At 35.7% G+C, this 13,065-nt stretch overlaps 1 protein-coding gene across 14 annotated transcripts in view; it reads left to right on the top strand.

Moving 5' to 3' along the window:
- Positions 1-13,065, top strand: part of Stxbp5l (syntaxin binding protein 5L) — a 239,596-nt gene that overhangs the window by 114,964 nt on the left and 111,567 nt on the right. For all 14 annotated transcript variants that reach the window (XM_052740647.1, XM_052740651.1, XM_052740643.1 and 11 more), the window contains one exon: positions 7,483-7,566. In XM_052740647.1, coding sequence (XP_052596607.1) covers positions 7,483-7,566 — 84 coding nt within the window. The remainder of the gene's footprint in view (positions 1-7,482; positions 7,567-13,065) is intronic.

Raw genomic sequence — 13,065 nt, 5'->3', positions numbered from 1 at the left:
GGGCATCTTAAGGTATCTTCAGAGGAACTCTTATTGCTTTCGTCTTTAGGAAAACTGTGCTAAAATTGGGCTCAAGAACTGTTTATAAAGAAACTAATTGTTATCCCTTTGATAAGCCAGTGTAATTATTAGGAAAGAACATTACTCCTGGTTCTTATAAATTAGTTTCTTAGGGCTACCATAACATATGAACACAGACTGAATAACCTAAAACAACAAATATTTAATTTTTCATAGTTCTAAAAGCCAGAAGTCTGAAATCAATTTATTGGTTGGACCATGTTCCCTCTGAAATATGGGTACCCTGTCATATGTACCCTTTAACAGGGATCTCCTAAGACTATTGTATAACATGAATATTTACATTACGATTCACAACAGTAGCAAAATTACAGTTACTTTGTAGCAGTGAAAATAATTTTATGGTAGGGGTTATCACAATATGAGGAACTGTATTAAAGTGTTGTAGTATTAGGAAGGTTGAGAACGACAGCTGTAAAAATCTCTAGGGGACACTTTCCTCACCTCTTGTAGTTTGTCTTGAGGAAGTACAGCCCCAGCTTCGGCGTCTATCTTTTTGTGTCTTCTCCTTATCTAACAAGGTTACCAGCCATTGCATTTAGGGATAGGTCCACTTTAAGTCCAGGATAATTTCATCTCAAAATTCTTAACTAATTATACATTTGAAAGACCTTTTTTTCAAATATTCAAATACATGTTGAAGTTTTGAATGAATATATGACTTTTTAAAAATCATGCTTTTCAACTATCACACCCAGGATAGGGAAACCTGAAGATAAACCTAAGAAAACTGTAACTCCTTTTACCAGCCTCAACTTCCATGAACCCATCTGACCAAGAGTCATCACTTTCACTGTTGCCTAGAGAAAACAGTTTTTATTCTTTAGGAGACTGATGATTGTATTCATAAGGATTCCTGGAGTTCTTAACTCAGGTCTAAAACCAGAATCAGACCTCAGATACCACTACAATCTAACATAAATGCATAAGTCTTTCTCTATGAAGAAACAGAATATGTGTAAAATAAGTAGAATATTTACAAAAGAAATTGAGGACCCTAATATCAGTCACCAAAGGAATGTGTTTAGCAATGATTTTTAAGGGTTTGAACTTGGAGGCTATATAGAAAGGGCATACCTTGGGATGTAATTCTTGTTTTTTGTTTTTTGTTTTTTTTGTGTGTGTGTGTGTGTGTGTGTGTGTGTTTTATTTGGTTTGGTTTTTCGAGACAGGGTTTCTCTGTAGCTTTGGGGCCTGTCCTGGATCTCACTCTGTAGACCAGACTGGCCTCAAACTCACAGAGATCGCCTGCCCCTGCCTCTCAAGTGCTGGGATTAAAGGCGTGCGCCACTACTGCCTGGCTTGGGATATAATTCTTTGGTGAGGATACTTGCCCTAGTAGTTTGCTGTAGATGAAATTCTCAATGGTCGTATTAAATAAGAAACACAGAGTCAGCAGTCTGTTGTGTGGGTATCTTTGTGGATTTCTGTGGGCCTCTCTAGCACTTTGCTTCTTCCTATTCTCATGTGGTCTTCATTTACCATGGTCTCCTATTCCTTGTTCTCCCTCTCTGTTGTTGATCCAGCTGGGATCTCCCGCTCCCCCAAGCTCTCTTTCCCTCGACCCTCGCCTTTCATTACCCCCACTCATGTCCAGGCTGTTCATGTAGATCTCATTCCATTTCTCTGTCATTGGGCGATCCCTGTGTCTTTCTTGGGGTCCTGTTTTCCAGGTAGCCTCCCTGGTGATGTGAGTAGCAGACAAGTCATCCTTGTTTCATGTCTAGTATCCTGCTATGCTATCCACAAAGATACCCACACAACAGACTGCTGGCAATGGTCGAGAGACAGCCCGAACTGACCTACTCTGGTGATGGGATGGCCAAACACCCTAATTGTTGTGCTAGAAACCTCATCCAACTACTGAGGGATCTGGATGCAGAGATCCATGACTAGGCCCCAGGTGGATCTCTGGGAGTCCAATTAGCGAGAATGAGGAGGGTTTATATGAGCGAGAATTGTTGAGACCAAGGTTGGATAAAGCACAGGGACAAATAGCCAAATGAATGGAAACACATGAACTATGAACCAATGGCTGAGGGGTCCCCACTGGATCAGGCCCTCCGAATGGGTGAGACAGTTGATTGGCTTGATCTGTTTGGGAGGCATCCAGGCAGTGGGACCAGATCTTGTGCTCATTGCATGAGTTGGCTGTTTGAAACCTGGGGCCTATGCAGGATTGTTTGGCTCGGCCTGGGAGGAGGGGACTAGACCTACCTGGACTGAGTCTACCAGGTTGACCTCAGTCTGTGGGGAAGGCTTTGCCCTAGAGGAGATGGGAATGGGGGGAGGGGTTGGGGGGAAGGTGAGGGGGACGGGAGGGGGGAGAACAAGGGAATCCATGGCTGATATGTAGAACTGAATTGTATTGCAAAATAAATTAAATTAAAATAAATAAAATAAAAAAAAAGAAACACAGAGCCAAATACAGAGTTAAAAGCCCAAGAGATCAGAGCACTATCAAAGAGCCAAGACTACCTTTAGCTTACCACTTACTGCCGTTGCTGCTCCTGAGAGAGAGAGCTTCTCCTGTGTAACTTGTCTTTTTATTGCTTTCCTGTTCTGCCTTCTCATTGACTCTAAACCCAGCCACATGACTTCCTCGTCACTGCCTGTCTATACAGACCTCCTGGTCTCTATGGTTGGTACAGGGATTAAAGACTCAGATCACCACACTTGGCTGTGTCCTTGACCACACAGAAACCCTGCCTAGCATGTGATCAGATTAAGGGCGTGTGCTACCACCGCCAGACTTCTGCTTAATGGCTCGCTTTTACCTCTCATCTCCAGGCAACTTTATTTATTAACATACAAATAAAATTACATTTCAGCACAAATAAAATATCACCATAGTTTGTGGGGATAATTCTCTGAAGCCTTGACTCAACAGAGACGTTTGATAACTAGAAATACCAACTATACCTTCCGGTGTAGTATTAAAGAAGGGATCAGATCAGAAGAAACAAAAATGGAGAGTATTAACTAAGTCACTTCCTCAGTGCTCTCCAAGAAGCTTCTAAGGGTATTGTTTCTAGTAAGTAAGGCAGAATATTCTGGAAAAGCAGGTAACACATTTACAAAACTAGATAGTGCCTATCTTTTTTTAGGCCTTTGTTGACAGTAGGAAATGATAACGAAGAGCCAGTGTCCATACTATCTATGAGGATTAAATATCTAAATTGGTAGAGGCCAGGTGGCAATATTTAACCATCTGGCAGCATGGGTATAAATTACTGTAACAAGCAGCTAGGCTAGAGTAGCAATGCATGAATCCATGGTGTTAACTAATATTGCATGCCATTTCTAGGAACAAAATTAGGTGGGGCATTTGACTGAGATGTTTGGTTTGCATAATCAGAAAAAAGTAAAGAGCAGTTTTCTCTTAATACTATCACCAACATGGAAAAACACATCTCATCAGTCTTCCACATGTAAGTCAATTCTCAAGTCCAGAATATAGCGATTGAAAGGGAATCTTGTTGCCTTTGAAGAAAGATTCTAAAATGGTCTGTAAATATATATCAAATATAAATACATATAGGAACAATACTGATCATTTGTAGAGGAAAAAAATTTCAGAAAAATTATCTAAAAGGTCAAAGCAGGCATTAATATTATCAAATCCAAAAACAATACTGTGGTTCTCCTGTAAATGATAAGTTGTATGAACTAAGTAACCAGGTAATAAATTAAATATTAGCCCAAGATTAAGCTCAAAGTACACCACCCATCCGTATAAAATATATCATTTTTTCTTTAAGTGTAATTTGGACAGATATTCTCAGTGATTTGGATTAAGACTCTTTGGTTTCTTGACATTGTAATTAGAGGTATAGTAGGAAGAGAGAACAGAAGTTCCTGAAACTATCTCCACCTGCCAAGATTACCAAAGGCAATCCTGTATCTCCGAAGTAGCTGCAGAGATTAGTACAATTAGACTTGGATGACACAGTGATACAGGAGTCGTAGGCAAGGATTCATCCTTTCTGAATTCCATGTGTGGATTCTGCAAAGACTATCTTGGACCAGGTTGGTAATAGAAAGTCATTGTAAAGAGTAAAAAGTAAGATAGGAGGAAAGTAAAGAACGTGAAAGTAAAAGAGAGACTACTAGGGATGTGTAAGTAGAAAGGTGGGGGAAGTAAGGATAAGAAGGGGGTGAATATGAATAAAGAGCATTATATGTATATGAAATATTATAATGAAACCCCTTCATACAATTAAAAAAAGATGAACTGGATATGGTGGACCACATGCCTGTACTGCAGAGGTAGAGACAGGAGAACCAGAAGTTCAAGGTCATTGTTGGCTACATAGTTCAAGACCAGCTTGGAGAGAAGCTATTTTAATTATGTAATTAACTAATTAAACAAAAGCAGAAAAACAATAAATGAGGCCAGGTCGTTGGCTTATGCCTATCTTCCCAGCACTTTGGGAGGCTGGATCAATTGGATCATCAATTCCGGGTCAGCACAACAAGACCACACCTCAGCAGAATAAACAAGCAAAATGTGAATGAAAAGTCACAAAAGATCACAACCAATTTTTCATCATCCTTAGAGTATAGTTTAACTTTTAAAAATCAATATACTTTATATATTAATAGAAAAAGAAAAGCATAAAGAAAACTGATATGAAAGACACTTTAATAAAATTCCCTTGATGATTAAAATGATCTCTTCTCACCCTAAAGGAAAAAAGGGACTTTGTGAACCTGAAGCTGTAAAAACTTACACAAAGCTGTAAATGAATATATCTTCGTTAATGCTGAGTTTATTTTCCCCTTTGGATGAAGATTTCTATTATTTAACAATTGTTTAGCTATTGACAATATTAGTAATTTTTCTTTTATATGTACTTATAAAAATATAAATTTCAATTAATATTTATGTGTATCTCATATGTGGTATTCAAAAATATTTTTGTTAATTCTTTGACAATTTCATATATTATATTCTGTTCAGACCCATCCCCAACTCCTTCCATATTCAACCTCAACTCCCTACCCATACAACTTCTTGTTTTCTCTCTCTTTTTAAACCCATCTAATCTGCAGTCTCTTATTTTCTACACATTGACCAGTAGTGGCACTCTGTTTTAATTTTCATTTACTGCACAAAGCTTTTGTGATGAGGGATGAGAGACACATTCTTCTATGGGTATAGCAGTAAGCCATTAGGAGTTGTTTTAATACAAAGTCCATTTAGCAAAATAATAGTGGTTGGTTCTCCCCTAGGGCCTATGACTTGTATAGCCAAGAGTCCTTGGTCTCAGTAATCATACCAGCTATGGATTACATCTCACAGAGCATCTTTCTGGGTCTGGGTTATCTCACTCAGGTGGTTGTTGCTCTTTTTCCTCCAGTTCTATCTATTTATCTGAATATTTTATAATTTCATTTTTCTTTATGGTTGAATAATATAGCACTGTATAAATGTATCACATTTCATTATGCATTTCATCAGTTGATGGGCATCTAGGCTGTTTCTTTTTGCTGACTATTGTGAATAGGAGCAGTAATGAACATGGATAAGCAAGTATCTCTGTAGTAAGAAGTACAATTCTTTGCGTATGTCCACGGGTGGTAAGGCTGGATCACATGGTAGACCTATCTCTAGCTTTCTGAAGAACCACCACAGTAGCTACACCAGTTTACACTTCCACCAGTAGTGAGTAAATTTTTCCTCTTTCTCCGTTTCACATCAGCGTTTGTTGTCTTTTTTTGTTGTTTTTGTTGGCTGGGGGTATTATTTATTTTATCTTAGCCTTTCTGTTTGGGGTTAAGATGAAATCTCAAAATAGTTTTAATTTGCATCTTCATGATGACTAAGGATATTGAACATTTTTTAGAGTTTTTTCTTTTATTTTTGAGGTTAATATAATTACATCATTTCCCCCTTCCCTTTCTTCCCTTTAAACCCTCCATTTTAACTTTTAAAAATAATGTCTTTTAATTTAGCATGTCGGAAAGCTCAACACTTTTGTTAAATCAATTTAAACATTATCATGTGTAGCTCTATAACTAAGCTTTTGGGTATAAAATATGGCTTAAAAAATAACTCTAAGGGCTAGAGCAATGGATCAGTGGTTGACCATACTTGTTACTGTTGAAGACGATCTCGGTTCAGGTCCCAACACCCACTTGGTAGCTCACAACTGACTGTAGCTCCAGGTCCAGTGACTCTTCTGGCTTCAACAGGCACCAGGCATGCATGTGGTGCACATACAATTCAGGCAAAATATCATAAACATAAAAACATAAATAGAATAAGTAAAAATATATCTCTTTGATAATATTTCAATTTTAACTATTTCATATTCTTCTGTTTTAAAAGGAAGACTATTACTTTTCCAGTATTCTATATTGATTTAAATACAAACACCAGTGTATTGACAGTTACTTTCCTTATTGCTACAACAAAATATCTGACCAAAGTAGTTTATGAAATTAGGAGGTTATTTTGGTTTGTGATTGAAGGAAAGTCTATCATGGTGGGGAAGGCATAGAGACAGAAGCATGATGCTGCAGATCACATTATATCCACAGTCAGGAAGTAAAGAGTGATGGATGCTTATGCTCAGCAAGCTTTCTCCTGTTTAGGTGGTCAGAGCCCTAGGTCATGGAATGGTGCCATCTACGTTTAGGATAGGTCTACTCACCTCAATTAGTCTAATCTAGAAAGCCCCCACAGACATTTGTTTCCAGGGTGATTTTAAAACCTGCCAAGTTTATACTGTAGGCTACAATTAGCTAATATTAATAAGATAGAGAATTTTTTTTAAAAAAAAAAGCTTTAACTTCTGAAGGTGTATAAGCCACTGGTTTAAAATATTTACTCAAGGCTTTGGTTGTAGCCCAGTGGCATGTTATGCCTAACATGTACAAGGTCCTACATTTGATCCATCCCCAGAATGAAGGACTGTATCAGCATCATAGGTGAGAATATCATAAAATATTTGCACAAAGTAAATAGTGTTGATATAAAGAAATTTAAAACTTTTTATCTACTTTTTCAAGTGTATAGTACTGAATGGTATATTGGAAGCCAATTAAATATAACACTTCATCATTTATTTTGTCTTCATTTTCTATTCTATTTATCTTTCCATTTTTACATAAAATATAATTTAAATGTTTTCTTGTTCTTTGAAACCCAGCAGAGTTCTCTGGTTATATTCATATTGTAGCAAAGATTATTGACCCTTAAATTTGTTTTTAATTGCTACATCAACATCTTTGAAAAAATTCTTACATTAGGAAACATTTAAGTGCTGGAAAAGGTAGTAGAAATCAGGCTGTGTTGTGTAGCATGGTTTTTCTTTATAGTAATATTAGTTTTTATTTGAACACAGTTAAAAATTAATGTCAGAATTAAGAAATGGTTGTTTTACTGTTTTCCAGCTGCTGATAGGTTATGAAAATGGTACTGTAGTATTCTGGGACTTGAAATCTAAAAGAGCAGAACTCAGGGTTTATTATGATGAGGTAAGTGATTTCTGCTGACATTTTTGAAAAGTTTGAGGACTATGTGTCACTTTTCTGAACACTCTGAAGTTTTGTGCTTTACTAGTATTTTTTATCACTGGTATCCTGCCCTTACTCAGTGTTAATATTCTTTTGTTATTTGTATAAGTTTCAACTGTTGATTATTTTTGAATGGGAATTCTGCCTTGACAGCCAATTGAAGGAGATTATTACCTATTTTTTGTTTTGTATATATGTTTCTCCTATGTATTCTTGATTTGTCGCATCTCCTTTTCTTTTATGTAGGTTCCATACTCACATCTTGCTTCTTGATTTTCAGGTTTCTAAAGGCACTATTCAAACCTTCCTAAAAAATTCATTTTCTGTGGCTAAGAGTTCAAGACAGTTTGAAAAGCCTTTCCCTTCTATTATTTGTCTTATTAGAATAATGAAATGTTTTGTGCATAAGACCAAATAAATGACAATAAGTATCTTGAGGTGAACTTTGTTATGTATAATTGAGTCTTGATTTGGTTTCTCCCAGATGACATTTCAGTTGGTCTCTTGATTCTAAGCCTTTAATTATTCTCCCATCTAGAAGAAACTACTATAAAAACATTGCAGCCGAAAAAGAAGATGAAAAGGGAAATCATTTCTTGTAACTTGGAAGCAATGGTGATCATCTAGTCCCTTAGATTAAAAGTAAGGCAGGAGTGGGGCAAGACAGAAGAAAAATACAGATCAAAAATCTCTGCCCAGTTAACATCTGCTCTTGTATGGGTAGATTGTCACATGACTTAAGGGAGCATGGAAGTAAACTAGAGTCCCATCTAGTTCGTTTAGAACACTTCATTTTTACATTAGAGGAATAAAAAACTATCACCCAATGGACTTCTAGTTGCCTTAGAATACTCAACGTTTTCTTTCCTATCACATCATAACAATTAAAATTTTAAAGTTTTGGTGGCTAAAGATACATTTCATGGGCTAGAGAAATGTCTTAATGTTTAAGAGCATGGCCTGCTCTTGCACAGGGTGTGGTAACTCACAACTACATGTAACTCCAGCTCCATGGTATCTGATTCCCTCTTCTAGCCTTCTTAGGCACTGTACTCATGTGCATATACCCACACATGTATATATACACATTACTAAAAAAAAAAAATCTTGCTAACAATTGTATTTCATAAAATCCACAGTTCATTTCTTTTTTTCTTTTCTTTCTTTTTTTTTCCTTTGAGACAGAGCTTCTCTGTGTAGCTTTGGAGCCTGTCCTGAAATTCACTCTGTAGACCAGGCTGGCCTCGAACTCAGAGATCTGCCTGGCTCTGCCTCCCAAGTGCTGGGATTAAAGGCATGTGCTACCATGGCCCAACCCACAGTTCCTTTTTTTTTTTTTTTTTTTTTTTTTTTTTTTTTGGTTTTTCGAGACAGGGTTTCTCTGTGTAGCTTTGCGCCTTTCCTGGATCTCGCTCTGTAGACCAGGCTGGCCTCGAACTCACAGAGATCCGCCTGGCTCTGCCTCCCGAGTGCTGGGATTAAAGGCGTGCGCCACCACCGCCCGGCCACAGTTCCTTTTTTAATGGTTCTCTCAAACTAATATTTTATCATTTATATGATACAGTTATATTGCCAAAGAGTCCAGAAATTGTGTAGTGTATGGGCAATTTGGTGATGACTGGTGAAAAACAGCCATGCAAACAATTTCATGCAATTATGTTCTTCATACCTACTTCCAGTATATCTGAATCATAAGGAAAAGCGACTCCATAGAGCTAAGCTAGCTTTTTGCTGTTGTTAAATACACAAAATGCAAAGATAGAGTATGAATATTTATCCTTTTTGCAAGACTAAGAGCTAGGGAAAAATCCAAACACTATTTAGCCTTTTAGAATCAGAAAAGAACAGGTCAATGAGAAACCAAAAGAAAAATGCTGAAAATTATGTTTTTCTTTAGCCTAAAAATTTCCAACCTTAAGAAGTAAGCATATTAATTCTGAAATTGAACTTTTAAATAAAGATTAGAAATATTCTGAGTTAATAGAGTATGATTGTATATATAATTTATGCACAGAGATTATTTTACATATTGACTTAAATTATATATACACATAAATAAATTATATCACTTATTATACTACATATTTGTAGGTCCTGTCATTCTTTTTTTTTTTTTTCATTCTTAAAATAAACGTCTTTATTAGGTCCTGTCATTCTAATAGAGATAATTATAAACTTTATTTTACTGCAAAACTTTGCAAACTTTCTTAGCACTTTGTCATATCTAGAAGCTATCTTTAATAAGTCTCTAAGGTGATTTAAACATCATATATACTCTTCTCAGTACTACGCCATTCTTAAAATTGTTTCTTTTCTTGTTTGTGCCTATCTCATTTATTATGCCTCTTTTGTCCATCTCTGATTCATTTAAATTATGGTTTCTCAAGTCTGGTACACTGGCATATACTAGGTATTTGAGAGACTAAGGCAGGAAGACAAAATGTGTCACTAGTTTGAGGCTGGCTGAATGATGAAGTGAGCCCTCCCACCTCAAAAAATGTCTGTCTTTAGATGCTTCCTCTAATTTATGTTTATTTGTACAGGTTCTCATTTCTAATACTACCTGTATAAGCAATACGCTTAATACAACTAAAAATCCCCGGCCTTTACCTTTCTCTTAAGCTTTATATTTAAATGTCTAGCAATGTAATAGGTAAGTCTAAATAAATACCACCAGAACTGAATTTATATTTGATTACTCATACCACTTTCTGTGTTCTTTTTCTTTTAAAACCAGTTTAGAATGTCCATACTAATGCTTTCTATTTTGCTCTTCTTCAATGTATCATATGCAATCAGTTTCTATAGGCTTTTTATTTTGTCTTTGTTATTATTACCAATCTCTTATTTCCACTCTGTCATTTCTACACCCAATACCCTGTGTTAAACTGCTTGACTGGTTATGAGTATCTTAACATCTGCCTCTCTGTATATTCTTCATTAATAGATTCTCTTTCAAAGATATAATCAGACCATGTGATTCTCTACATCAGGACCTTCAAATGACTCCTGTTAACAGAGTCTGAAAATGAAAACTAAAGCAGTGGTACTTTTTTAAAAAAAGTATAATTTATGCATCTTTCTAAAAAGTTCACACATTTGGGACTTGTTGTGCACTTTTTCTTACTGAAATAACTTACTTCTTACCTTCATGATTTTGCTACTGGTATTTGCTTTCTCATTATGAACTCTCTTCTTGTCTCTTTTGTATTTCAAAATTCCATTAATTCTGTAGGCACCAAAAAGCTATTTGAACTATCTAACTGTCCCTTGATGAATAGTCATAGATGAGTTGAATTTTTGTTTGGAAATCCAATATTATATTGAAAAATAATTAGCTGCAAAAAGTTACTTCAGCTAGTTGTTGTAGATTATGCCTCTACTCCCAACTACTTGAAAAGGTGAGGCAGAAGAATTGCCATAAGTTCAAAGCCAATTAGAGCTAAATAGTAAATTCCAGGCCAGCCTAGAATACAGAGTGGATTTTTTCTAAATAATAAAAAGGAAAGACTTTCTTCTACAATAGTTATGGTTTTTTGTTTCTTTATATTGTTATTTCTTTAATAATCTCAGAGAAATATTTCAATTTGGCATGAGGATAATATTTTGATTCCATGGGAACTGCATATTTCCTTTTGTCAGATTGCTATATAGTTTTTAAATTTTTGTTTTCAAGAAAAAGTCATTGTTGAAAAAATATGACTAGTATTTTTCCTTCAAATTCTTTGTTTTATGTTTTTCTTGAATTGATTATTGATATTTGGTTTCTAGTAAGTCCCTGTTTTGCTGGGAATAATATGATGTAACTAAATAAACAAAAATCAAATACCCACTATCAGCTCATTTACCAGCTCCTTAGTTATACACCATTTGACACCTTGATCTCTAAAAGAAGACAATGTTTACATCACTGCTCTATTTGCTGTAATTCTATTTCATTTATAGTAGTGGCTATAATTTTTTTGTCCTCCCCAGTAGGTAGGATTTCACTGGGTTAGGATGAGTGTAGCACAAATTGTTAGAAGGTCTTATTAATAAAAACAAACCCAGAACCCATTATTGGGTGAATGCTGGAAGATCAGAGAAGCAGAAGAAGCCACAGCCACCTCACCTTGCCAATTCCTCAGATGATCCTATTTCCTCAAACTGGAAGTCTCTGAGTCCTCATCCAGAATGAATCTCAGCTGAACTGTTGCTCAAAAGTCTTAAAAGCTTAACCAGCTCTAGTTCCTGGTTCTAGGTCCTCAAGCCTTAAATACCTTTGTGCTTTCAGCCATCACTTCCTGGGATTAAAGGCATGAGTCACCATGCCTGGCTGTTTCCAGTGTGGCTTTAAACTCACAGAGATCAAGACGGATCTCTGCCTCTGGAATGCTAGGATTAAAGGCATGTGCTACCACTGCCTAACCTCTATGTTTAATATTATGGGTGTTCTGTTCTCTGACCCCAGATAAGTTTATATGGGTGCACAGTATTTTGGGGGACACAATATATCACCATAGATGAGGCTTTGGGTCTGTACACTTTCTCATCCTCTACTTTTGCTGACCACGTAGTTTGACTGAGGTTCAGCAAAGTTGGCAAAAGAAACTATTTTGTTTGAACTACCTGCAGAAGGGAAAAGAAAGAGAAAAGACAAAAATAAACAGAGAAGACAATGAAGAATGTTGTCTCTAAATGTTGGAGACTGTTAAGAAAATAGTCTCTGCACAGAAATTATGGTTAGAGTGAGAAAAAAAGAAAAGAAAAACAAAATTCCACAAGTACAGGATTTCATATTGCCTTTTATGTTCTGCTTACTCTTATATTAAGGTCTGAACCTATCTTATTACTTTTATGTTTAATGATTAGTCAAGGTATCAGTTAGCTGTAACTCTAATTCTATACATATTGGTTGAAAATTTCACACTTGGTTGCATAAAGAATTCAGTTATGTAATTATATAAGCACACATGTGCTTAAAGTTCTGAATAATAAATATGATTAATATTCAACCACATTAACCTTCACCCTTTCTTGTGGAGGGAGGAGATGTTTTATACACCTTTTTATTTTCTTATCCAATGGAACTTGTCTCGTTGTATTTAACACAATGTTTAAATTATGGTGATTAATTTATTCACAAAGAATACCAAAGATTTGGAAATGCAATATCTATTACTTATTCAGTAAATCTTTCTTTAAAATCTATATTATAAAAGATACTACACTGCCACAGGGATTAATACAACTTTAAAAATGAATGAATTACTGTTGAATCTTGTCTAACTCAAAACTATATAATGCACTTGAAAATTTAAAAATTAAATCTTACTTGCTTTAAATCAATTAATATATTATATGCTTGAGGCAATACTGTGTAACAGTTGAGAATATAGGTTTGATAAGGAGTTTGCTTTGACTTCTGTGGCTTTAAAAAGCAAATGAGTATCTCAGTCTCTAGGCCAATTTCACCATATG

The sequence above is a fragment of the Peromyscus californicus genome, unplaced genomic scaffold, assembly GCF_007827085.1.
Source record: "Peromyscus californicus insignis strain IS unplaced genomic scaffold, ASM782708v3 Scaffold_16__1_contigs__length_79575227, whole genome shotgun sequence".
In the NCBI taxonomy this organism is placed as follows: domain Eukaryota; kingdom Metazoa; phylum Chordata; class Mammalia; order Rodentia; family Cricetidae; genus Peromyscus; species Peromyscus californicus.
The sequence above is the reverse complement of the archived record's forward strand: the minus strand, read 5'-3'. Positions and strand labels throughout refer to the sequence as shown.